General features: G+C 35.8%; 1 protein-coding gene across 2 annotated transcripts; it reads right to left on the reverse strand.

Annotated features, from left to right (window-relative positions):
- Positions 1 to 104: 104 nt before the first annotated feature.
- On the reverse strand, positions 105 to 27,489 carry LOC109035560 (ATPase family AAA domain-containing protein 2). Of its 2 annotated transcripts, XM_072302775.1 has the most exons (24): positions 27,252 to 27,489; positions 25,523 to 25,649; positions 23,422 to 23,538; positions 23,119 to 23,216; positions 22,589 to 22,723; positions 21,534 to 21,851; positions 20,437 to 20,637; positions 19,158 to 19,332; positions 18,405 to 18,676; positions 17,226 to 17,374; positions 16,363 to 16,611; positions 13,605 to 13,817; positions 12,857 to 13,038; positions 12,100 to 12,268; positions 11,198 to 11,377; positions 10,285 to 10,420; positions 9,472 to 9,628; positions 8,790 to 8,975; positions 7,863 to 8,119; positions 7,409 to 7,539; positions 6,571 to 6,832; positions 5,454 to 5,612; positions 4,455 to 4,624; positions 105 to 3,464 (listed from the first exon to the last, which is right to left on the reverse strand). In XM_072302775.1, the coding sequence occupies exons 4-24, from the start codon at positions 23,204 to 23,206 to the stop codon at positions 3,342 to 3,344; spliced, it is 3,912 nt and encodes a 1,303-aa protein (XP_072158876.1). In that variant the 5' UTR covers positions 23,207 to 23,216; positions 23,422 to 23,538; positions 25,523 to 25,649; positions 27,252 to 27,489; the 3' UTR covers positions 105 to 3,341. The 2 variants fall into 2 exon arrangements, with proteins under 2 accessions (XP_072158876.1, XP_072158870.1); XM_072302769.1 differs by lacking the exon at positions 25,523 to 25,649.
- Between the last annotated feature and the right edge of the window lie 90 nt (positions 27,490 to 27,579).

The raw sequence follows: 27,579 nt of genomic DNA on the forward strand, positions 1-27,579 counted from the left end.
CTTCTGTTTCCTAGTCTTTGACGACCAGCATAAAATGCACCGAAAAAGTAAAAAAAAAGAATAAATTTACAGGAATGATAAAACAGAAAGAAATATGCTTATCAGAACTTTCAAAAAATATTTCATTTCACAAAGTGACGAGATACAATAATCTTAATTAATTTTAAAAATCTAAAATTTTAAGAAGAATAAGAAATAAAAAAAAATTCAAGTAAATGAGGAAAAATATTTGAATTATCATCACTGAAAAATAACTTGGGTACCACTGGGGTTCAAGTTTGAACAAATTGGTCTAACAGAGATCTTGATTTCAAAAACTAGTTGACAGTAGACGTTTTCTGCTACTATCAGAAAAACGTGATTGATGTAACATTCTCCACTGGTAGAAAGAAAAAAATACAATAATTTATATATCAAGTTTCAAATCCATCTTAAAATAATGTTTTAGGTCAATTAACAATTGTATACCTCTGATATCTTACATTTTCTGCTTTTGGGCACTAAATTTCTCAAGAGTAAGCAGGAAAGAAAGAGAGAAAGAAAATGGTTATTTTAGAAATGAGAACATTTAAATAATCTTTCTTGAACTCTTCCTGCTTTCCAGATGAGTTTGGCGCGACAACTCTCAAATATAATTCATGTAACAAGAAAATTATCTGTGGGGCAATGGGTCTAGAGCTAGGTGAACAGACTTTGCATTGGTAAAATCACACAAAGATCTCAATTAACACATCAAGAACGGAATCCACTCCTGAGCCGCCCATACAAATAATCTGCACAGTTTATAACATGCATTTTCAAATTTCCTGCGTCTGCGGGATGTTTTTTTTCTTAGTAACCAGTGAACATTTTTCACAGAGAGAAACTCAAGAAAACCAAAACAAGACTTCAAACAGTCTTGTGAACTATTACAAGTTTTCCCAACGTATAATTTCTATTAATTTAAAGCTTCCGTTTTTGCAACATAAGAAAAAATGAGAAAACAAACACTTCAAGCCTTTTCTCTTATCTTTTAGGGTAAACCTGAATGCAGACAGAGCTAATTACAAACTACACAAATTGCGCACAAAAGAGTGGATTTCAATTTTCTAATTTGCCCATTATGATTCACCTGTGGAAAGTCTGATTGCTTGGCTATATTAGCTTGCCTGCAACAAACCTGTTGTGGCTTCCTTGCAAGCTTAAATACATCAAGAAGTTAATGAACGAGAAGAAAGCATTTCTGAATTTGCTGGAACAGAATGTAAAGTTGACTCACTCCAAAAATGAAATGCAGGCATCTCCAGTCTTATTAGTACATTAGAACTCGATGGCTAGTGAACAATACCGCCTATCTGCAAACAGACAATTTTGCAGGACAAAGAGAAAACTTCGCACTTTTTGTAATTTTAAGGCTACATTTGCAATTTTTTCATACATTACAGCGCTCCACTACAGAATTGGAGAAAACTACAATCACCAGCTTGCATATTTTATACTGTAAAATGCGGCAAAGTCGCTAACTTATTTTTGCCAAATTGTCAGTTAGGCGGTATCATTCATTGGTCCTCGAACTGCGATTAACTCTAACATTAACTAATATCAACAGTGTCATTAAAATCATCTTCCTTTCTCTAATCTACATTTTGAGTTTTAGAAAAACTGGCCCATATTCATTCATGCAGGCTAGCATAGCTCTATTGTCAAAATGTTGAGTGGCCCTTCTGAAATTGACTTATTAAGAGATTCAAAGCCATGGCAACTCTTTAATTCTGTGAACACTCTAGAGTTTTGGAAGAAAAGCATGAAATATGTGGCAGTTGCTCCATCAAAATAATGAACAACTAGTGATTTTTGGCAAGGGAAGAACGTTCTTTTCACCAAATAAAATTTGATTCGTTGATTCAGCTAAGACACATCTTAAAACTATCGTGCAATATCATTCATTAACAAGTTCCCTGCCTGGCTGGACAGATCAACCAGCATTCATGGTTTTTAAATAGCTATTCCAGTCTTTTAGTCGTCAACCTATGCCACTAGACCTTCCTTTCCCATCAAGGAAGCTCTTCGATTCTCCAAGTTCAATAAATTATGACATGAGGCATGAGGTCAGTATGCCTATAATAGGAGAAAATAGTGTAAGGTCTTTGAAATTCTGAGGCATGTTCATTTCTCTCTCTTTGTTTTGCTTTATTGCTTGGATAAAAAATAAGTGTCGTAATGGATCACCAGACAAAGTACGAAATTAAGCACTGCAGCACATGTCTCATGTCAAAATTGCATGCAGAAAAAGTTGACCATAATTAAAACTTTAAAAATCAACTTATAAACTAGAAAAAAACGTTAGTTGTTTCTATAATAAGCAGTAAATTCAAACTTCCCCCTCACAAAAAACAATAGTCAACGCAGACCGAATTTGGCATTGAAATCAACCTACACATTACAAAAATAAGTAGAGCTCAGTTTTGAACACATTTTCTTCCTCTTCTGACACAAGACACCTTTCATCTTGTCGAAAAAAAAGTTAGTGCACAGGAAAATTCTTCAATTATAAAAAATCCCGAAATGTTAGTTAAGTGCTTCATTGGACTCAAAAGACTTTGGTTTTATTGTGAGTGGAAGGTGTGAATCAACAAGAACAAAAACCGCTATTTTCTCAGTTATGAGTTGAATTGGGTAATATTTGATGCGTCCAATGTATTCTACATCCAATTTCGATTCAAAGACATACGATCTGGAGCTTAATTTTATACCCTGTTTCATGGTTTGATCAAACTTTGGGAAATAGCAATGATGAAATTCCTAAAAATTATTTCAACAAACTTTAAAAGATTTAAGATCTTTCCAAATACTGCACGTATTCAAATCATAAAATGAACATACAGCATGCTATGACTGACAGCGAAAGTATAACACCTCAACTACACTTGTTTGTTCAGCTTGTATTAAAATGTTGAAAAAAAATAAAAATTTTGATTAAAATGATACATGCTTGTTCGATGAGTAACCAACTTCTCATCAAATACATAAAAATAAAAAATAAGAATATAAAACAGGCAGGTTACATAAAATAGTTAGGGGGAAGATCTAACTGAGACTCCCCCATCAATAAAATGGCAGTGGAAGTAACTGATCACAAAACAGACTAAGATCACAAGTCAAAAAGTAAGATCTCACGTTTAAGTGATACTCCACACGATCATTTACACAAACATAATTATGAAGTGTGAGAAAAATTAAAGCAATATTTTCCATAGTTTTGGTGAAAATGGAACGCTTCGGAGAAAGTTCCAAGAATATTTACAAATATTAGTAGATACGTTTATTTTACGTGAATGGATGTTTTTGAGCAACAGAGATCACTAACACTGCTGAGCAGTTGATGTTTCTAGGATTGTACATATGCTTTCATCCAAATTTAGGTCAGGATCTTCTTCTCGCGTGACAAAGAACCTTACAAACCTTTGCAATTCTTCTTGCAAGTCCTAAAAAAAACAAAACAAAAAAAACACTGCATTAAAGAGGGCCTTCAAAACTTTGTCTCAGTCAAAGCTTTATTATCTCACTGAAGAAATGAATGCTTGACAACATTAATAAGCTGAGAATTTAACTTTTCCCATGATATCGTTCATTTCTTCATGGACAATCTTGAGTTCTGCTCATTTGACTTATTAACATTGGTCCTTGAGAGCTGCACGAGAGGCTTAAGACAAATGAACCAATCAGGGAAAGGCACAGCCATGGCAATACTCTCTTGATACAGGCACTCTAGTTCAAAACAGGAGTTCAAAGTGTGAATGAGTGAAATCAACTTCACCAAAAAGGATTGAGCCTTCTTATACTTCAGAAATAATACTATTCCATTTTGAAAGTACTGAACAAATTAAAGAGGTACATATACATCACGCTTCAGTGATATGACCTGAATGAAAACATAAATATTAATGATTTTGTTGTTATGAAAAAATAGCTTCACGTTCATGAAGGTCAGTTAGATATCTATTTGATATGACTTCTGATCCATTCAACACACTTTCCTTTGACAAACCACTCAAAGTATGCATTTTTTTAAGGTCCAATTTCAATCTAACTGACATTTGTAAAGAAAAACTTGCACAAGAGAACTATTTATTAAGAAAAACTGAACTGCTTAAAATGCTATGGGTAGATTCAAGTTTCCTTCCGCAAGTCAACCAGATTTTTTTTTAAAAATAGATGGCAAGCCCACCTACTATTCAAAGTTTTCTTTCAGAGAAGAAGTGCTTGATTTGAGGAGAGGCTTCTAAATTTAAAGGCTATTTTTCAAAATTGGCAAAAATTTCACATTCCAAAATCATTTTCTGATGAAAAACATGTCGGGATATACATGAATGATAAAAGATTAACCCTCCAAATTGAAGTCCTACAATGAGGCATATAGAAGGGTTTTTTTTTAAGTTAGTGTTTCAGAGTAAATTTAAAAATTAGGAAATTACCTGCACTAAATTGGTTCGGTCCGTTTTCTTAATGTACAGACCAATTATTTTTTTAAACTGACTATACAGGTAAATTAAAGGCTCAATGGATTCAACATCTTCTGTTACTTGTACTACTTCAGATAATAACAAGCCGAGAGCTGTTTTAGACACAGTGATGACATTCACTTCTGGAACAACAAATAAAATAATACAATTAAGACAAAAAAATTTCATCTGGGTTGTTGAGCATAATCTAATTCAGTTTCCAGGGAGCAACAAAAGCCACTAAATTTTGTTCGGGAGTACTGTACTGGTGAGTTTGTTTCTACGAAAACCAGTGGCACTATCAAGTTTCTCATGATATTTTACAGGAGAAAATGTGCTTAAATCGCAAATCTCTGGTGCATACTACAGTTCCTCTATCCTGCTCTTAGGAATAAACATGGTACATGATTAATTGTTAATGAATAGTTAATTAGTTTATAATGAATTCAGATGGTAGTTATTCAGGTTCCTCCTCGTGCAAGGCACACCCCATATCTCTAGCAAATGGAAATAGGAAAATAATACATAGTTTTTCATAAGAGAATTTAGTTTAATCGAAAAAAAAAAAAGTTTGATGGTACTCTTTTCAATCATCTGATACGCCATCAAAGACTCAAATGGTATCCACATCACCGAGATCAATTGGGTAATCATTACATTCATCATCGTTTGTCTTCTCCAACTGTCTGACAGGGCAAACAGCTTCAAAAGATGAGAAAAACAATGCAATTGTTGTACAGGATAGAAGTTCTAATGAAAGAATCATAGTCCAGCCATGATCATAGGTGCACACAACAGTGGTGCTTGCTAGTTTAATGGTAATTATCAATGAGGCACCTTTAATAGTATTGGAGGTTGCATCTTGGGACAGTAGATGCACATAGGGCACACGATTAATTCACAGACAACTTTGGTCCCTTGTGCAAGGTGTCCCTTTCATGCAAGTAACTATCATGTTTGGCTCTTTCTTACCTTTCTTTAAGAGAACAGGAGACTGGCAATCTTCACTATCATCATCACTTAACAATGCTGATTCCTCTACATCAATCACTGTCCCTTCCTTTTCTTCTTTGGCAGCCATTTCTTCATCAGAAGATTCATTGTAGCCATTGACAAGAGGTTCTTCTGCGGCTACAAAAAAAATAGTTGCAGAAATACTGGTGAGTGAAAAATTAAATAACCATTTAAATGAAGCAGGATTCCTGTTCCACAATCCAACAAGTTTTTGGTTACGTCAAAACGAGGGGCACGGAGAAATCAGTTACAATGCATGCATGATAGAGCTTGTCTAGACAAGAGTTTTTCTTTTTCTCTCTCTCTCAGTCCGTGATAGCAAAAAAATTAGCGTCAAATGTGATGAAACCTACTTAAATAATTCCAGCCATCTATACAACACCGCACTATAACTCTCAGGCACTTTAAAGGCTAAAAATAGGTACAATGTAATAAAATGAAAATATTTGTAATATTTAAACATCCATCTGAAAGGACTTTAACAAGTTGCAGCTTTCTAGTCGAAAGACCAACCGTTTTGATACTCAGAGAAAGGATTAAGTTGAAAATGAAGATTTTCAATGCTCACAAAAGCTTTTTTTGCCCTTCAGAGTTTTCAAGATAAGAGAAATTCGACGATCATTACATCTCTCTGAAAATGGACAAAATGCAACCCAGACATCAAAAAGTTCATCACTTTCAACATACCTCAAAGCTCTTGGCCACTAATTACAAATTAAGAACGTGTAAAACTACAGCAATGTTGTCGTTACAGTCCCGACATTACTGCACCTTGGGTGGCACAGTGTAGTAGCACACCTGTAACAACACCATGGTAGCTTTGCGCGAGATTAATTCATGATTTGGGGCTGAGTGCTTTCATTCTATACATACTGAACATTCTGTATTTATGCTAATTCATTTGTTCAGGTGGATGCATTGAAAGAAAAAAAAAGAAAAGAAAAGAAAAAATGTTTCTTTCACAAGAATTTAATGAAGCCTTTCAGCTAAGGGCAAATCTCTGGAAACACCTACATCCTCATTTCTTAAAGGAGGGTAGTTAAAATAATCAAAAAGTTTCAAGTTCAGAACTTACTCTTCTCTGTAGATACATGCTCTCGGGAGGAACTCCTTGTCCTGTGAGTAATGTGAATAGGAGTGCTCGTTGCCATCTGACATGGTTCCTTCCTCTCAGCTTTTGTTGGATACCTAGCTGGAGTTGTCATTGAATTTTCTACTGCAGATACTGCTGGTGAAGTTGGTGAGCAACTATTTTTCTTCGCTAGATTCGTATTGGAACCAGAAAGTTTCTTGGAGGGTGGAGTCCCTGGACTATTTTCCGTTTCATTGGCACTGGGCTAAAGTAAAAAAAATTAGACGTAACTGTTATAATGAGCACTTACATAACACTTGCAGAAAAATTCTCTCCAAATTTTTCAAGGCTTTACCTTGGCCACCAAGGCTGTCTACCCATTGAAACAATTCTAAACAAAAGGTGGTAAGAATTACAGGTTAAAAATTAATTTGGCATTCAATAAGTAAGCTTACATGTCAAATGAGCTCCTACAATTTGGGGAATGGCAGAATACTGCCCTCCTTTTGCTTAGGCTGGACCTGTTTCAATGTAACGAGTTCGTAGGACCACTCCATTTCAAAGTATTGTGAATTGGTTGCAATTTGAAGCAACTGAGACTTGAAAAGCAAAGAATGTATGCATTCAAAAAAGAAAAGCTGAATTTCTCAGACCTCAAGATAGATAATAAAAAGTTTTCCTCCTCAAAAAAGTCAAACAGCCAAATGTGAGCAGTTAGTAGTCCAAATGTATTGAGATTTCATTACCCAATGCTGAGTAATGTTTGATTATGTCTTCATGCTGAATTGGGATGGATAACGCAATAAATCAACAACAAAAAAATATTTTTCATAATCAATACCTCTGATTTAACAATCTTTTTCCTTTTAGCTGCTATTCCTTTTGCCCATAGAGATGTTCGCCGCTTCCTTCTCCTTACATTACTTGAGTTGTAGGTGTTTGTAGCATTTGCGTGAGGACCGTTTTCTTTTTCTAGGAGCACAGAACCGCTAATTAATATTTAATGATAAGCGTGATTATTCTACTTTATAAAAGATAATTTCTTTTCCTCTCTCATCTTATTACAATTAACATTTATTTTCAGATAGTCAGGCTCTTAAAGAAAATGTAATATTTTTGGAGTGTCCAAAGAGAGAGTGTTTAATGCTGATCTAAAACTATCATCAAATACTCCTCAACCAATGTACACAATTTTAGAACTGACCGACAGAGTTCCTTATGGGTTCTGAAATAAATTTTTACACAACAGTTTAGTCATGTTTGTTTTGTCACACTTAGAAGAAACAAGGACTTACTATTCACAGCGTCTTTCTGATACCAGGATGGCGCAAGCGCAGGGTGAGTTTCAGTCACTGGCTTGGTATGAACGAATTCTGGCACAAAAGACTCTGCTACATGGACTGAGCTTTCAACTTTCTCTCGTTGCTGCCTTGCACCTCGTATTGATTTGCACTGTTCTTCGAAATCACTATCCATTTCAGCTTTGATTAATGCATATGCAGTGTCTCGAAGGTAACATGCTCTGTGCCTCACCAGTTTGTCGGCTGGGTCCCTGAAAAAGAGGCATAAAAGGCTTTAATACATTTGAAGTGTATAGATGTAAAAAGTGACAAAAATCATAACCAGATAATGTACTTTAAAGATGAACACATTGAAAGCATCAAAGAGTTGAAGAAAAAACTTTCTGTATCAATTGGACGTATTTATGCTAAAAGGAACTATGTACATAAGGTTTGCGTGAGACATAGTTCCTTTGGCATAAATACGTTCAATTGCGGAGATTGATACAGGTAAAATATGTAATGTCCAGTAGACTGTCACCACTGAACATTGACCAATCCAAGTCATAGTGATTGATATCTGTCGACAGGTGAATTTGAGGGAAACAGGTCAAATTTACCCACTGCGAAAGCAAACTTCTAAGTTGGTTGAAGACTTTAATGCGAATTGGTTTTTAAGGGAAAAATTGTCAGCCGCATCAGGAAAACTGTCAAGAGCATTTCATTGTGCTCGTTAAATCCTCAATTAAGCTGTCTTCTTTTTTGAGGAAAACTGTTGAACGCACTCATTGACCAGCTCTAAGCCCTAACATGAAAAAGGTTTTATACTTGAAAGCTTGCTGATTTAAGTGAAACTTTCTGGACTCCTAAGACTAATCAGAAAATATTATTATCCTGAGGATTCAGCTTCGATGCGGCTTGCTCCATAAATAGAATTCTTACCTATCAGGATTATATTCCAAGGCATTTCTAACCAATAAATCTATATCATTGAGAAAATCCTGGGCACACGTATAACGATGCAAATCTATTTTAGTCATCATAGTCTCTAGGTCCATAGGCTGTTGAATTATTTGTAAATAATCAGGTACTTCTTCTATATCTACAGGTTTGGTAAACATGAAAAACCTGCAAAACAAAAAAAAGCATGGGTTACCAAAAAATGTTGGAAAAATGAAAAATTAGAATATATTGAAAACTATTGGGATCACTGAAGGTGAGAGCAGAGAGTTTATGGTGAGTTTCAGATTCAAATAAACTGACTGAAAATTTATGTTGACGTTTCACATTTTGTATTTGATTGAAAGATTTATTTTATTTCTTACTCAATTGACAATTTTAATAAGATTTTTAAAAAAAATGTTGAAATTCTAGAGAAGGCTGAATTGTACAGATTATGGGCGATATGGCCTGACAAACGATGCTAGTAAATTTGAGTGAAGTTATGGGTACTACATATAAATACATTTCCTCAGAGATCGAACATTTGTTTGTGGCAAGACCTATTTTTATCTCTACTTAGAAAATGTTTTGCTTTATAAATAAATTGGCCTGCATACCGCTTTGATTCATGCTTCAATTGAAAAATTCGATGAGTGAGCAGATAGGGACCATGAAAACTTACTGTTTATTATTGGCAAGTTTAGTGCAAATTTGCCTCAAGAATATTCGCAATTCTCGGAGGGTATTTTCTTCTTTATCATATAAATCTTTCAACTGTGATTCCGTTAGTTTAGGTGGAGAGGGAGGTGGTGCCACTGGAAGCTCTTCTAGTTGCTCTTCTATAACAAACAGAATACCAGAGTTTGAGACTAAATCAATAAAACCACACACAGATAGTTTGAGGGTTAAGGAAAACTGGACATTTCAAAAATGATTTAAAATGACAGATTGTTGTGAGGACTATAAAAGATATAGAAAATTTTTTATGGCAACTACCTTGCCGTACGCATGAATGCAATTTATGAGGTATTTCCTAATTTTTGGACTAATAGCTTGCAAATTTGAAATTCTCTCGATCCTCTAAAGCATAAGATGATAGTAAGACCTCAATATAATGACCTCCACTGTATCAATTTTTCAAACATATAACAATAATGAAATTGAGTTGGTCCCGTCAAAATTACTATGCTGACAATGTATTTTTAACTTTGTCATAGCAAGCCTAGATTTTACTTGACAACCATTTTGTCAACCGGTAACAGAAAAAAAGGCTTCTTTTCGTAGATTAATTTTAATTCATGGATACTATGTATTAGATCTTAGGTAAAAATCAATGAATAAATAATAAAAACAAAAAAAAAAAAAAAAAAAAAAAAAAAACACCTAAGAATCACTTTTAACCAACACATGGCTGAGTAGATTCTATCTATTCATTTGAAAGCTTGGAAAAATTTGGTGAAAAAGGAGTTGAAGTTAAATTGGGTGATCTACATACCTTCAAACTTTGGTTTTGGAGGAGGCTTCAGAGCTCTTTCCAGGAGTAAAGGTCGGAAAAAGTTTTCTCTAGCTTTGGAATCTGGATTGGAGGTAGCAAAGATATCACCTTGGTAACTATTAAATAATTTCCTGATCTGAAAAGAGAAATATATAATTCAAGACACCACTCATGGGACACCGATTGAAAATCTTTGATTTTAACAACCATTTCACTAATTTTCAGAAACTTTGCATTCCTCACAAAGAATTTTACACTCCTAGAGGAGTCAAAAACGAATTATGGATCATATTCTTCATTACAACTTTTCAATCTAACAAATAATCTGATCTTTAGATATTCAGTATATCAAATTCTTTCTGTATTTGACACATTCTCTGCCACTATCATTTGGCAAAGATGTTCCTGTTGCGCCAGAAAAACCTCCAAAAACACAAACGGAATTGGAACGCTTCTAATCTTGGTTTCTGCCAATTACTCCAACGCTACCTCTTCCTATCGAATGTGCACTGCAATTCGTTTCTCAAAGGTCCAAAAAACAGCAGTTTGATTGTACAGCACAGCTATGAAAAGGTGCAGCTCACTGTAACAGATTTCACCCCAGCACCACCAATAAAAAAAGGCTCACTAAAACGGGCTTGGCAGCGAAAAAGTAATGAACTCTTGAGTGATTGAAAACCGCATGTTAGAGAGATAGTTTGCTATTCTCGGTCATAGTCTTATTACTTCAATCAAACGGTGATTAGGGGCACTGGAGGTTTATCTTCTTGCTTTTCTCTCTGTCTTGTCTTTAAAAGAAGTTTGAAATTCTTGTCATTACTTTTGATTGCTATTTTCCATTTGAATGATGCTGACAGTATTTCAAACTGAAGTAATTACTTCAAGGGATGGAGGATGTTATGTTCACACTCACCTCATGAGAGACTTTCTTGGAGGATGATGTGGCAACTATTAAAAGTGGGGAAGTGCAGTCCAGGTTGTAAATTTGAGAGAGAAGTACGGCTTTGACACTTGGTTGAATCACATCCCAGAACTCATTGACTTCAGGAATGAAGAGGACACATGGTAACAGTCTTCGCATTTCTGAGAAAATCTGATGGAGGAACAAAGCAGATATTATAAAAAGACACAAAGAGACATCCTGAATTTGTGGACAAGAAGTTCTTCACAAATTTTTAGCACCTTTGTAACATGAATAAGAACATTACAAGATCCATTTCTAATTGACTAACAGGCATTTTAGACTACTTGCAGCTTTTTTTGGCCTAAATTTTGCATACATTCCTAACATTTCCGCGATAAAATAAGGAAAAGTTTGGTTTCATTTACTTGTAGCACCATAAATTTTATTTAGATTTCATAATCAGTCAATTTAGGAACCGATTTCAGGCATCACATCGAAGAAAATTCCTTCTAACGTAGATCGTGTTTGTGGCAATGTTGGCAAAGAGTTCAGCGACTGACAACCGTCAAAAGTTGTCAAGAACTCTCCTTCCTATCCAAAGTCACTGCCACTTAGGAAGCATACTCAGCCTACATATAGCCATGTGTCTACACTCTCCTTATCTGGATTCTGTATTGAGGTTGACGGTCATTATACAAAATTGAAACATGGCCTTGCAGGTCAACTCTCAAATCTAACGTCCTCGATAAACTTCATCAGTTCAGTGGCAGCCAACCCTAGATTTACTACATGTTGGTTCATGCACTGCGAATATCACCTTAATAATAGCTTCCTTTGAAGTTCACATAACTGTATGGTGACAATTAACAACAATCTAACGAGTACATTTAACATATATATGCCAATCTCACCTGAATGATAGCCTCCTCTGGTGCTCTTGCGGAGACGCTGAACAAACAACTGACGTCTAATGTATGAACAGGGCAATGCTCAATATGATGGAGGAGCCCAGAGGTTAAGAGATTAATGTGCACCTTGCTACCTGTGATCAGCAGTCTTGGCGAGTGAACAAGCCTTAAACTTAACCAAAAAATTATAATTGATTAGAGTAAAAAATACATCATGGAGGGGCATGAAAATGCACAATGAAGGCATGGCTGGCTAGCTTAGGGTGCTTGCCCCTATCATATTAACCAGTCACACACTTTTTTCTGATGACGAACAAGTCAAGATGATTTTATTTGAAACAAACTCTCGCCAATTATAACACTTTGAGTGTATTAGTGCATCTGATGCTAGATTGGTTATCATACACTGAACATGAGCACAGCCTGGTGAATCTAGTGGAATCACAAATGGAAACTTTAATGTGATTATTTTGAGTTTCTGGGCGATTGCACCAAAATAAAAGCACATGATTATGGCAAAGGAAGACTCTGCAGTTTGGTAACCTGATATCATTCAAAATTGAGTAAGTAAGTGGGAAAAAATCAAATTCATCCTGATAAGTATGACTTATCAGGTAAGTTTCAACTTGATTATTTAATTTCTTGGTAAACTAATTGTGAGTTGATTATAAAATCCGGATAATTTGGACACTGTTATGAATGATCCTGAAGTTGCTTGACAAAAAAAAAAAAAGAAAAAAGAAAAAAAAATATGACTTACCCCAAAACATCCTGATTAGTACAATGTGGAAATATTTTCTGTGTATGTCTGATTAACTCCTCCAATGATGACTTAAGTAAAGGCTCGATGAAAGATGGTAGTTTACGGCCAGGTTTGATTGTCACTCTACTAGAAGCTGACACAATACTTTGAAGAGCTTTTTCAAAATCCAGTTTCTCAACCTGAAGAGGGGTGCAATAAAAATGTTAAAAATTGAAATGAGAAAGGTACTGAGATTAATACTCTTTAGCCTTTAGATCAGACATTTACATGGATATGTAATTTCTCTCTACAGTTCAATACTGCTTCATTGAAAACATGATACTACTTTCCTTGCAACTTGTGGCTATAATGACAATGTACACCTCTAATAGAGTGTTACCTTTAAAACCATTTTTCATAAAAATGATCTTGGGTCGATTAATTTGGTATAGAGTATACATGGAAGTGAATCTGTTCATTAAAGACCCTGTCAAATATGGAGACAAAAAGTTCATTTGCTGAATTTCACAGAGAACACATTTGAAGTAAGAGGAATATACAACATTAAATTGGTCGAAAAAAAACACTGCTGAAGTTTTTCAGGGTTTCCAAAATGATGAAAAAGGATGGAAGCCCATGATTTCTTTCTTCCTCTGTTTTCTAATACCTTTTTAAGTATATGTGCTTTATTTTAGACTTTTTTCTAGGACTCTTGCCATGTCAGTTCTCAATAGATAGATAAATTAAATTAGGAAATGCAACCGACCTTAACATTGTCTGGGTTCAGCAACAACTTCAGAGAGGATTTATAAATTTGAGGATAGCGACGGCGTAATGCTTGAATCACAGCTTCACTGCACAAAGAGCGTAAATCTGAGCCACAATAGCCTGACGTTTGTTCAGCAAGGTAGTCAAGCAGCTCAGGAGAGGGAGGTTGTTCCCATTTATCGACATGAATCCTTAGAATTTCTTGTCTTTCCTGGATGAAATAAAATTTAGACCATTAAAATTGATCAATTTCAATAGAAAAATATGACTTTAAGTCACGATAACTTTCCTCAATCACAAAATGGAACTTCATTAAAATAAGACTGATGAATGATGATTTACAGCCAGATTTAAACGTCAGCAAATTGAATCAATGTTTTGCTCACCTGAACGAAGTTCTTTTTCTAAAAGATATTCAAGCCAGTTAAAAGTTCGATTTTAGAGAGAGGTTTGGCAATTTATTGGCATTATTACCTTGGCAGCTCAAATATATTCTATACATTGTGTGTAATTTTTTAATTAACACAGGCTTGCATTGAATGATGAAAATAATAACTAGATACCTACATTTGTGCTGGAGAAATAGAAATCCACTTTTATTTCCCACCTTAGTTACATTCCCTATCTTGAAATTGGTGATTAAAACAGCAAGGCTTCAATCTTCTTGATAAAGAGAAGCACAGCCTTAAAAATGCACTACCAATTAAACTTTAATTAAGGAAGGAAAACGGTCTTCCAAGCATTAACTTTTTTGTGGGATCAGCAATGCATGATGGTTATTCTCAGGCCTATGACATGGTAAGCAAATATCTTAATATTTAATTTGAAAAATAGAATGAAATTGTGAATCAACCACTGTACTAATTGCGAGGGGCGTTGGTTCATTTGAAAGGTGTTGTTCTCAATGCTTCGGGAAAACTATAAATTATTTTCTGGGGTTCGTCCCCGATTTTTCAATCCCTAAAAACTCATAAATTGGATGAGGGGAAGTGGGGGTTTTTTGTTTTTTGTTTTTCGGAAAAGTTTTGTTGCTACGCATCTTACTTTACTGTTTGCTGTCTTTTTATCAGCTGTTTTCATTCAACAATCATCATTAAGTGAGGTTACTTCCAACACTCAACTGCCATCAACTTACATTTCAGCCATTTCAGGGTGAAATGTCCAATGGTCATTTTAATAACTGCTGCCAAAATGGCTTAATTTCTTTACCGAGTATTCGGACAAATACCGATTTGAAATCATTATTTTTATATTCTCCAAATTTCATAAAGCATATCAGACATTATAATAGTGCTGTTGCTTTTGCCTCTTTCTCTGCAAATCGAATTGATATTCCGGGTGATGGACCTTATTGCTTTAAAGTTCAAGGATCCATATATAGGTAAGTTTATTTAATATTTACCGTTACGTAACGTACTTTTTTCAGTTTCTCAGTCTCTGCAGCTGCATTCCGGATACTGCATTTAAATCTTTCCTCCTCTGTTAGTTACTATTTGGACTTTGTCTATTCCGTTTTGTTTTTAAACATTTTAAAAATAAACAGTTCAGAGAAAATAATAAGACTTAAAATTCTGTTTAATAGTGTTGTTATTATTTTATTACTCATCTCTAAATTTTATTTTTTAATTTTAGATACATTTCTGACCTTTTGCCCCCAATGAAGAATCTCCAGTTTACGGACAGCTGTATATAGTTGACACGTCTACATCTTTGAATGTTCGTACTGCACGCGACGAAAATAATGAATTAAAAGAAGAAATTCTTCTTTCGTTGGGAATATTCTGTCTCATAATCCTTATTCAAACGTTTACAAAAAAGCATCGACAATGATCGACAATACTCAAAGTTGTCAAGATTTTAGCATACGATTCATTGATAACATTGCCATGGATAAAAGAACATCAAGTACTCCTTCTGCGGACGAAATTGCCGGTATTTTTGATTCATCCGAAGTAGAGCCTCCAGGGTACCGTCACGTAGTGGTCAACTTCAAGCACGATGGTCCTAAACTTTTATCAGTCCTCAGTCCACACTGTGATCCGATGATATATCCCCTTCTATTTCCGTATGGAGAATCGGGATGGGATCCATCTTTGATTCATAATGGTCCTCGGAAGCAAAAGGAACGCAATAAACTTACAATGCGTCAATATGCCTGCCATAGGCTTGCTGTCAGAGAAGATTTTTCTCATGTACACCAAGCAAAGAAACTCTTTCAGCAATATTTAGTTGATACTTATGTTAGAATTGAAAGTGACCGCCTAGACCACGTCCGTCAAAATCAATCAAAATTGCGTGTAGAACACTATAAAGGTTTACAGGATTTTGTCGTCAATAAATCACGTCTTTCTAATTCTACTACAGGAAAAGTTGTAATCTTACCGTCTACATTTCAAGGGAGCCCACGCAACCTTGCTCAACGCTATCAGGATGCAATGGCAATGGTTCGAAAAGAAGGAAAACCAGATATATTTTTGACATTTACATGTAATCCCAACTGGCCGGAAATCAAAAACGAACTTAAAAACGGTGAAAAACCATGTGATCGTCCCGATATCGTTTCACGTGTTTTCGATGCAAATTGGATGAATTAAAAAATGATATTCTTAAGAAACACGTACTCGGCGTAGTCACCGCTCACGTCTACGTCATTGAGTTCCTAAAAAGAGGCCTTCCGCACTGTCACCTTCTAAAAGAGGGGCTGCGAAGCAGCCCCATAAGCCCCTAGTTATCTTTGGATAACCTGAAAAAATTACCTTTTTGGCAGGCAATGGGAAGTACAGTTCTCTGTCGAAACGTCCCGGTCTCCGTAAAGCAGGATCAATGGCATCTATGCGGTTAGTGGCTCCAATAACGATGATTTCACCTCTATCTGTCAACCCATCCATCAGAGCAAGAAGCGTTGACACTATTGATGCATGAATCTGATCTTGTTTTGATGATCTCACAGGTGCTAAGCCATCCAATTCATCAAAAAAGATGATTGACGGACGCATTTCATATGCCTACAAAACCATCAACATGTTAACAAAGTCCCATCATATTTACCAGTATTATGACACTGAAGTGTTATTGAACTGTCTCTATCTAAATAATTAAAATTTTAAGCTTGAGAAGATTTCAAGAATAAAGTTTCAAAAGTTAAATTACGTATATGATTGAAGATTATTGATAGGATACAGATTTATGAAATCAGACTTAAAATATTTCAAACGTTTGTGTCTCCTTCATCAAGTGTAAAATTTGCTGTTTTTTCCAGAAATTATCTTTTTAGAATACAAGATTTTTCAGGCCTTAACAACAACATCAATGAAATAATCAAACCATATGCATTTTTAAGACAGTTTAGTCAAGGGTAAAAAATTGTCTTAAAAACATAAAGGACCGACATTTTAAGATGCTCCTTAAAGCTATTGTTAAACATTATGTCAAGCTTCAATTTATGTTGTTATTTCCAGCCTTTGGTTTTATGATACTTGATACTTTGATTGTGATGTACTTTTTAAATGATGGGTATACAATAATCAAAATACCCATCAAGCAATATGTCATTTATCAATCTGTGACACACCAAATGCCTACAGAAAGGCAAAAGGTAATGATTGGTATACATTGTTACCTGTTCAAAGAGAAGTCTCAGCTGCCTTTCTGACTCTCCTACCCATTTACAAAGGCAATCCGCACCTTTGCGCATGAAGAAAGATACTTTACGTTGGCCTTGACTGCATTCATTGGCTAACGCTCGTGCTAGTAATGTTTTACCCGTACCTGAGAAATAAGACAAAAACGAGGGATTTTTAGTTCAATTGAGCAGTAAAATGAAGAAATCAACATGCAGGGGTTGATAAAGTTCCCTGCTTTCCGCAATCTCACACGAGGTGAAAAAGTGCTTCTGAAAAAAGTGATGACTTTATTTCTTTAGTCGTCAAGTTTTTCGGTCAATCGGAGGGAAGAAAATTTTAAAATGATATTAAGGAGGGCTTAATTATCGCTTATTTTGCCATTTATATTCCTGACATCACCCCAAAAAAAAATCTGAGGGCTTTCCACAATTTTCGCGCAAGCTTGGCTCATTTGGAACATTATCAACCCCTGTCAACATGAAAGACAGAGTCAGAATTAATGGATTGTATTATGAAAATGAAGAATTTTCATTATAATTAAAAACAGAAGGGAAAACAAAATTTTCTTCCTTTATTTGTATCAATTTGAAAAAAAAGGAAAGAGGAGAGATTTTTCCGACAAGAAACCAGCCAAAACTCCAGGCAATGTTGCAAATTTGGAGCTTTTCCATCCTTGCTGCTCTCTTAATGATAAACTTCCTACAAAAGCAACTCCTTCTTATTGCACATTTATTACAGTTGATTTGCAGTGGGAGGGGGGGCGTACACCTACCCCTCTAATGGGTTGGGTTACAGAACTTCGAAAAAATGATCGGCAGTCAACATGTTAATGGAATATTTGGACTGAGTTAAGCAGAAAGGAACCAACCCACATTTTGGAAAAAATTGAGTCATGAGAGGTTTTGAACTCAACCACTGCTCTACTATCTATCGCCGAAAATTCAAAGTTTTTCTCGGAGCAAATTTTGCAGAAATTGAACTTGAAGTTTATCTTTTACATTGAGTCTTATGCAGGAGCCAAACTTTAAACCTCTTTTTCTCGGTTCGCTCCCGATGTGGCTTGGTTCCTTTCTGTTTAACTCCGTCTATTTGAGCCTCAATTTTTGTCAGAAAATTTTGATTCAATTGAGTGGTAAAACTGAAACAATAGGTCCGAATCAGCAGTTGATACTAACCTGGTGGGCCATGGAACAAAACACCTTTGGGAGGTTTGACGTTAAATTTTTTGAAGATTTCTGTGTAGAGCATTGGGAAAACTACCATTTCTTGGAGACAACGAACGTGATTTTCTAATCCTCCAACATGCTCGAAACGAATACTGGTATCCAAAGTGACTGGGTCGATGTCTGCTAAACGACCTGCTTTTCCACCGTGCACAAGACCCGTTTTGCCATCCATAACTTTTCCACTACCTCCACCACCTCTCATGGACTTGTCTAGCCCTTTTCTGCAAATAAAATCAGAGGAAAACCTGATGGGCTACTTCATTCTAATATTCCAAACAATCTAAAAAAAACTAGAAAAAAGTTCAAACTGCAAGTAAGGTCCGCAAGGAGACTTGAGTGCTATATATATCTTTAAATCTTTCACAATTTAATAGTTTGACAAGTGCAGTGTAATTTAAAACAAGGAGTTCAATGAGTAATTAGACAGAATTTGAATAAATAAAACACTACTCTCAAAATCCCACGATTTGCTTTTACTTGGCAAATTCAAGATGCACATTGAGATGCTTTTCTGATATGACCATCCTTCAAATCTCTAAGTTTATGGTTGTTAAATAATGAGTTCAGATTTTGTAATAACATGAGAAAATTTCCATATGTTGTTGGATGACACACTTTTTAACATGGACTCCGTATTTAGTATGAGCTTCAGCAGTTACGAGACAGTTTGAAATTTAATAAATAGGAATCTATAAAATTTACCTTGCTTTAGTTTGACGACCTCGTCCGGGAACTTTGCTGTGTCCCGCATGACTCATGGCACTACTTGATGATGAATCAGAAGAACTGGATGTGGATCTTCTTCTGCGTCTTCGACGCACAGTATCACAAAGAACTCTTAAAACTCTTGAAGAGCGACGATTTGCAGGAGCTGGTTCTGGAGAAAACAGAATGAGGATCTTCAAAATATGTTACCTTATAAATAAAGCATGGTGCTATCATATTCACACCAAAGCTAATAGACAAAACTAATGGTCTAAATTCATACCATTCAAGAAACAACAATGCAAATTACAATAAACCTGATTACTAATCTCTGCCTTAGCCATTGATGACACCAAGTTTCCCCTTCATTCTGTTGAGATACTTCTATTTATGAAAAATGTTAGTTTTTCAAACTGACTTGGTTAAAGTAGATATTCTTTGACTTGATTCCTGTCCCTCAGCGGCAAAAAATCCTGCAACTTCTAACTACATAAGCCAGCAATGCCCCCTGGCGAGCAGCCAAAACTTGCAACAGCAAAATTGTCCCTGCGATTTCTAAATGGTTCATACTGCTGGTAGTCAGAAACTCCTCACAATTCTGTGTTGCTGGTGGTTTAAAACCACTTGGAGCTGGTCACACCAATAAAAAAAATGGATATGCAGTCCCAAAGAGAGTCGCTATGAATTGTGTACCCAGGCAATATACAGCAGAAATGCAGAGCATAAATGAGCCCTGAGGCGTTACACATGTCCGCGAAAGATTTTGCGGATGCTTGGGCACAAAATTTGGAATTGCAGCGCAGAATATAAGAAATTTTATTTAGTGAGAAACCATACTAATTCAGCAAACAATTCTAGGCCTGATGCTCGTTCACTTAGTGCAATTTGACTACATTTTAATAAGATTCTATTACTTGCTCCAAATAAAATGTAAAAATCAGTGTTTGCAACACACGTCGGCCAATCAGCAATTTGCCGGTAAGAAATCGCCTTTGAAATGCCGCTAAGAAAATCATTGTTAAACTCCATTTTTGGGATATTGTGGCGTATTCTTGACTCAAGGTATTTCAAAAGGGCAGTTTTTCATTATGGCCGCAAAGAAATCTGAGATGGCCCCTAAAAAAAAAAGTTGCAGGCTAGATGGCTGCTAGGGCTTCATGCCAAGTTTCAAACACTCGTAGGATTCTTTCTGATTTTTTAAAAATATGTCACTTTGAACATTTAAAAAGGCGCCAAGGTTCAGTGCGATAGGTTTTGATAGAAAACAAAGACTCACGTAGTTGGAATGGTTTAACGACTGGCTTTGTTTTCCTTAAATGATATTTGATTCCAGAACTGCGTTCAGTCATGACGACATCTACACTTCGAGTTTCGCGCATTGGTCGACTCACTCGTCTTGAGACTCTCTTAGTTTCTACCTCCTCCTCTTCTTCTTCATCAGATGAACTTGACGGCTCATCGCCAGAACTACCAGCATCTGTTAAAATCAAAGCGAACTGAATATTAGTATGATCTTCACACAAAAAATTTAGGAAATGATAAACTCACACATTCCTCTTAACAACTTCCACTATACTTACCCAACTTACAGCAATCATTGCTGACCCTAACAATATAGCTAATTAAATAAATCTTACTTAATTCATAAATACATTTTGTCTAGTTTATTACTTGATCCCTTCATTTTTGTTGTGCATTTCAATTTTTTTTTTTTGGGGGGGGGGGGGGTAAATGGACAAACATGTGCATTTAAATGTAATAAATAAATCAATTCCATTTTTGTCAAATGCACCACTGTTTCAATAGCTCCAAAGCTTTTGGTAAAAATGCTATCGAATAGAAATTTCAAGTGAAACAAAAGAGTTTGGGGAAAAAAATTAGAAATACGAATGTACATATGAAGCTCTTAAATTACAGTACTCAAAGAATAACTAGTCGTGGTTTGAATTTTGTTGGCACAGTAGTCAGGCGCAAGTTGGCGCAAGGATATTGACTTTGTTATTTAGACGCTGATTAATGGTCGATACCGTTGAGAAACTAAGGATGGCTCGAGCTTGCTGTAAAAAGAGCTCAACTTGCATACAGCTCGAGTTTAGAATATAATTATTCAATTTATATTGCAACTGAAAGTCGGCTTTAGAGGTTAGATTTCTCAACTTACAGTCAACCGTAAACCAACAAGATTTGGGCCTATAACTATTTGATGTTGACAGAATGCCTACAGAGAAAAAAAAAAAATTATTTTAATGTATAGAAAAAAGGATAATTTAAAAAAATTGTCTGCCGTTAGTGAACATTTGAGTCAAAGCAGAAAATTCACAAATGTTCACAACCAGGAGAATTACTACAAACAAGCACGTGAAGGAATTTTACCTTGCTGTTGGATATTACGCTGTCTAAGAGATGATCTTGTGGGGACAGTGTAAATAGTAGCTTGGCGTGGACGCCTGGATTTCACCCGAGAATACATGTCTTGATCAAATATTCCTGTCCCATTGGCAGTTTCTTCCTTGTTATTCTCCTCGGTGCCATTCTTCAGTTTATCACTACTGTCGTCTCCCTCTTTCACTTTCCGCAAGTTACGTCTGGGACGCTCTAGAACTTGTCTTTTTTCCTCCTCAACTTCCTCATTATCTTCTGTTTCACCATCTTCGGTTTCATCGGGCTGTTTTGGACTTCTTGACGCTTGTTCTGAAAAATCATGAAAATAAAGAGTTGTGGTTAATAGCTTTCTAGGTGCGGCTTGAAGGAAGGAAACTCAGCACTCACATTCTCAAATTGCACCTGCAATTGTCATTCTGTTGCAAAAACTCAGAAAGTAAATCTGCAGATACAGAAATAAGATTACAGATACTCATGTACCTGCAAATAAAACGGAATGAGAATGAATAATTGGGCTGGATAGTCTTGATGTTCAGCAACTAAAATAACCACAAAGTTTAATTGCAATAAATGATTCTAGGGAACAAAATCAACAGTTCATATCTCTCAGAATCTCAAGCTGCCGAGAAAAAGGTTAAGTAAAAAAGAGAGGGTACAATAGTATATAAAAATTGAAAAGAAATATCTGAAAACCTGGATTTCAGCTGCGAACTTGCATAGTATTGCACCCATGCGAAAAGACATACTTTGACTTATTTATAGGGAAGTGCTAACATTTTCAGTCTCCCAAGGAGCCTCGAGCTGCCGAGAGAGAGCCCAAGTTTACGTCATTTTCTCTCCTGAGAGAGAATATGCGAGCAAGGATGAAAATTGGTTTCATCATCAAATGTTAACATTTGCACGTCAATTATGGGGAAAAAGGAAGAGGGAGAACGAAAAAAAAGAATGAAACTTGAAAATGTTTGAATAATGGAAGATCACCCAAAATATGTAAAAAGGAAACAAATTTTGAAGAAGAAAAAATTAATGAACTTTGATAATCATACCTGATAGATCTTGAGAGTAGGCTTCGCCCCGTGTATTGTACATGGGATAACCTCGCAGAGTTTGGGCTCCAACAATCCAGCTATCACTGTAATTTTCATACTTAAGTTTGCGTTGACGAGTGCTTCTTCTAATGCCTGCAAGAAAATAATGTAAATGATTAATTTCAGCCTTGGGGGAAAAATCAACACTCATCTGTTCTATTGTGAGTCTGAAAATACCAAAAATAGTCTGCATTCAAAAATGGAGGCCAACATGCTTTTCAGAGAATTTCTTGGCTTGGGAATAATACTAAACAAACTTGGAGGAGGTAAATAATAGAAACCATCAAGATTTTTAAAATTTTCCAATTTAATTCACAGGATATTTTTTTGATCGAAGCAGGCTACATTTCAAAATACTGTTGCTGCTGTTTTCTGGGCAGGAGCATTGAGAGAATTAACAAAAATCGACTTGATTTACTTCAACTACTTAACAGTACTTGTATGAATTTAAAATGGAATAATACAGCATTGAAAATTAGAAAACATACCTTCTTGTGAGTCCTGGAGGGATCTTTCAGTGCTGTTAGTGCGGTTCCTGGAGGTGGAAGGAATTGGCTCTCTAGGTGATACCATCATTCGAGATTCCCTGAAATAGAAAAATGAGAAACCTTTTGTAACAAAAAGCAAGTCTTAAATTTTGATGATCATGCATATTTGAGTGAAAACCTTAAAGGGTGAATTTTTGCAATCAAATATGTTTCTGTATAATGTTTGATGGTTGTTCATTTATTTTCCTATTATAAAGTATTAGTGCCAAAAATATACATGGAAAAGTATAAATATAACATTACCTTTGTCGTCTAGGTCTCTCAATTTTGGTAAAAATTCCTTCATCATCATCATCGTCATCATCTGATTGACTTTCTGAGATTAGCCCATTGCGAACGGCATTGCTGATCTTCTTAAGCCTGCAGAAAAAGTGTCAAAAAAAGGAGTAAAATCCATGAGCACTGATAGCAAAAGGATTAAGAAAATCATGGAAAGTACTCTTGTAACGGGTCCTTTCAACATCATTGAAAGTTTTCAACGTATTGGAGTATGTAAATTACTCTTTATGTTGTCCTGGGTCCAACATTTCTCCAAATTATATCATACTACTAATTTATGTATTGTATTATGCTAGAATTGTAATATAATTTCTACCTCAGCCGCATCCGTAAAAACAAAAAATCTTTAAATTCTTCTGTGTTTTACATCGGTCAAAAATAGAGAAGAGTACTTAAGGCTTTGGTAAAGAAACTTTTTGTAACCATTCAATAGAGAACCTCCACTAATTTAAAAACTTATTTTAAAAATTGATGCTGTTGTATTTTACTTGGGCCTTGTGATTCTTCCAGACAAAAATCAGCAATAAATGGTGCCTTTGAGGAACAGGTAATTTTGATACATAAAAGGTACACTACAGATAATTCAGGACTTGCGGAGACAGAAATAAAAAAGTTCGGTTATAAATGGCACTCCAAATAGCACTTCACTTTGACTAAAACAAGCCACAGCAGTCTACAGTCTATACAGGAAAGGAAAGAAGGAAAAAGGATGGGGAGAGGGGGGGGGGGGGGGGAATATGCACAATCATGCAAAATCATTACTTAAGAAAGAAAACAGAATATCAGTGAGGCATCTGAATCCACAACTAATCCAGAATCTTGAAACTTCCTTCACATGAAAGGGTACCACAAAGTTAAAACAGATAAATTAAAAAACTGCTCAAAATAATGAATAATTCAATCTCATGCTTGAGTTGGCAAGAATGAGGAAAACTGTTCACACCTCAGCACTAACACACTCACCCATAAGCTCTTTCCCTCTCCTTCTGTCCTCATGATATGATATTACTGTCCAGTTTACAATCAAACACAATGTACTTTATTTTTCAAATACAAATGAAACTAGAAGCAGAGCTTTCAGAGAGAGTTCGACGGTGTAAGTTCGCAACCACGTATCTCGCTTTGCGACATAACAGACTTCCTGTCATACGTCACGTTTTAAATGAAAAATTATCCAACAGCAATTCTTAAAAACTGCTGATTTTTCTTTTCTCGTGAACAAAATTCTGCAGAAACTTCAAGGAACAATGTAGATTTGATCTTCTTTACAAAAATAAAATAGGAGCGGAGATCTTCAAAAACCGCGAACAAGATAAGTTGTTGCGAACTTGGACCGTCGCGTTATTTTATATATTAATTTGTGGTGAGGAGGAAAAATGGTACTTTAGTGAAAAGCACCCCCTCCCCTCTCTCAGACTTAAAACTTCCATGAATAGCTGTAAAACGTAAGAAAGGTGTAAGAATAGAGGAATTTCTATTTTCTATTTTGGTGACACCAAAAAGAATTTAAACAATGTTGCGGATTCCCAACTCAAAGAGAAAAAGCTTTGTACAAATACAGAAGTAGGCAAAAGAAGTGTTCCAAGGCTACTATTTAAGTAACGGTCACTCATAAAACTGTAGATGGATGTGACAGTTGCTGAAAAAAAAGGCTAAAAGTAACTTCAGACAAGAACTTCTTTTGAAGCAAACAAAAATAAATGACAGAAGAAGAGTTAGCATTATTACTCTTTAGTTTCTGATGCAAGGAAGGTTTTAAAACTGTTAAACAATTAGATATGCACAACATGCAATTACTAAAAAGCGTAAAATAGGATATTTTCGGACAACTGAATAAAAGTGACCATGCAACTCAGCAAAATTTGGGTCCAAGTTTTTGAGTAATAAAAAATGACACGAAATTGACAATTTAAAATTGTGACTCTTAGACGGTTAAGGTGTTTCCAAAATATGTCATAGTCAAACTACTGGCAAGGATCTAATAGCAGAAAAAAAGGCAGGGCGGAGCAGCATTGACAAAAGATGGAGAGATGCATTTCAGAGGAGGTAAGTAAGTAGTACTTACTCCTAGCTGACGAATGAAAGTGATCAGAGTGATCAGCATTGCGATTCCAAGAACGAGTCGCTCTTAATGATCGCACCTCCGATAACTCGGCATTATGCCTTCTTTCGTCACGAGTACGTCGTACGTCCTGCGCACAGATTAAACTGATTCAACTGACAGAACCTTAGTGGACGACCATGTCCATATTTTCGAAATTTTTAAGTATAAATCCAGTCTTATGAGGGTGCGCATGGTCTGGCATAATTTTGTATTACAAGTGCATTAATTAAAACAAATGAGAATTATGATTAAGGAGAGGCACATATCAGAGAAATGAGTAATTTCTCGACTTTGCAGACTTTGTTGAGAGAGAGAGGGCAACGGTAGCACAGGGAGTGCAGAGACTACGAACTTTGTTCATTTTCACACATTTACTTGATAACTTTTGATCCGATCGTTGCCTACAAGAACGGAGAGGCCATAACTACTCGGTATTGTGACGTAAAACTAGTAGAGTAATCGCCGTGTTAACCAATCAGAGCTACCGTCGATCGGCCGAAGTTGCATGAGCAATCCGCAATCTGCATGAGCAATCTGTTTGAATCTTAGTGGGGTAACGCTTTTCGGTATTTAGTTGTGTTTAGCTTTCCTGTGTGTGTTGTGGTTAGCTGTTTCCTCAATTATCAGACAATGTAATTCGTGAACTAGGCAGCTTTTCTGATGTGAAATTTTATCTTCTTTCAAAAAGGTTCTTATGAATTTCATCTACTAGCGTGAAGTCACAGAATCGTAGTTACAGCCTCTCTATTTTCGTAGGCAACGATCCGATTTCAGGGTTTCATCAGATTGTTCCACTTCCATACTTAATTGTTTTGTTCATTGTTTGGCATTCATTGAATTCAGAATTAATTCGTTCCAAAAACCTGTGATAATTGGGCAAACCTGGGTATTTTTCTTTGAAAACGATGTGAAATACAGATCGTCCAAAATTTACATGCCTTACTACGATTTTCGGGCATTAACTGCACCCCTGAGTTGTATAACTGAGTACCATACCATGTAAAATTAAAACCACACATAAGGCACTCAGTTCAAGCCTGGTAAACCCAATCAAATTCGGACATTTGAAAAAAATAAAACCAAAACCACCCTGGAGTACACAGAACACATAAATAGGTATTTCAGACATCAGCAGTTGAATGCCCTAGATGAGGGTCCTTACATAAGCTGTCCACACATCAGATTTTCAGTCTCGAAGCTCTCCATATTATGAGAAGTTGATACAAGTGATCTTGGGAAAGATTACAAATGATAACAGAGAGGAAATAAGCAACAGGGCCAAAAACCAGTCTCGTAAGTATGAGCTCAGTTGATCTGCCAGCTAACTTGACGAGTCAGCTATGTTGATCCTGAGCTGCCTAATCAGTAGTACAACTTTTAAGGGTATAAATAGACAGACAGAACCGCAGGGTGTGAGTATTACTAAAACATTAAAGAGAGAAAACAAATGATTTTGTTCGTTGTGAAATTTTCAGACAGGAAACCAAGGGTTCCTATCTGGGTTAGGCTTCTTGAGGCCTGGCAAGACTGAAGTCTGACCCTTCAAATTCTGACCGAGCTGGAGATAAGACTAGCAAAATCCCATAAATACATCACAAGTAAAGATTGTACTTCACCATATAAGAATAAAATAAGTTGAAATGTTCCTCTTCTGAAGACAGAGAGACAAAGGATGCTTGAAATTACTGACCTCTTGGAACTCAACTTTCACTTTGGACGGCTCTTTCACGGGCATGTTGACTTTTATTCTGTGAAAAGATCTTCTCCTCGACATTATAAGTTATCAAATTTTAATTTAGTATCCGAAAAACTCCACGAATCCATTGAAAAGTAGTTAGAGACACTAGAATCCTTGCAATCGGCGACACATCAATTCCGCTTCGAGCTGCGAACGAACGTATCAAACCAAACAAGAAGGCGCCGAGCCGAAAGCGCCGCCAGCGCTCCTTCACCAAAACAAACAAAAGAGAAAACGGATTTTTTACGTTGATGTTACGATTAATTATTGTCAGCGTTGT

The sequence above is a fragment of the Bemisia tabaci genome, chromosome 1, assembly GCF_918797505.1.
Source record: "Bemisia tabaci chromosome 1, PGI_BMITA_v3".
Lineage (NCBI taxonomy): Eukaryota > Metazoa > Arthropoda > Insecta > Hemiptera > Aleyrodidae > Bemisia > Bemisia tabaci.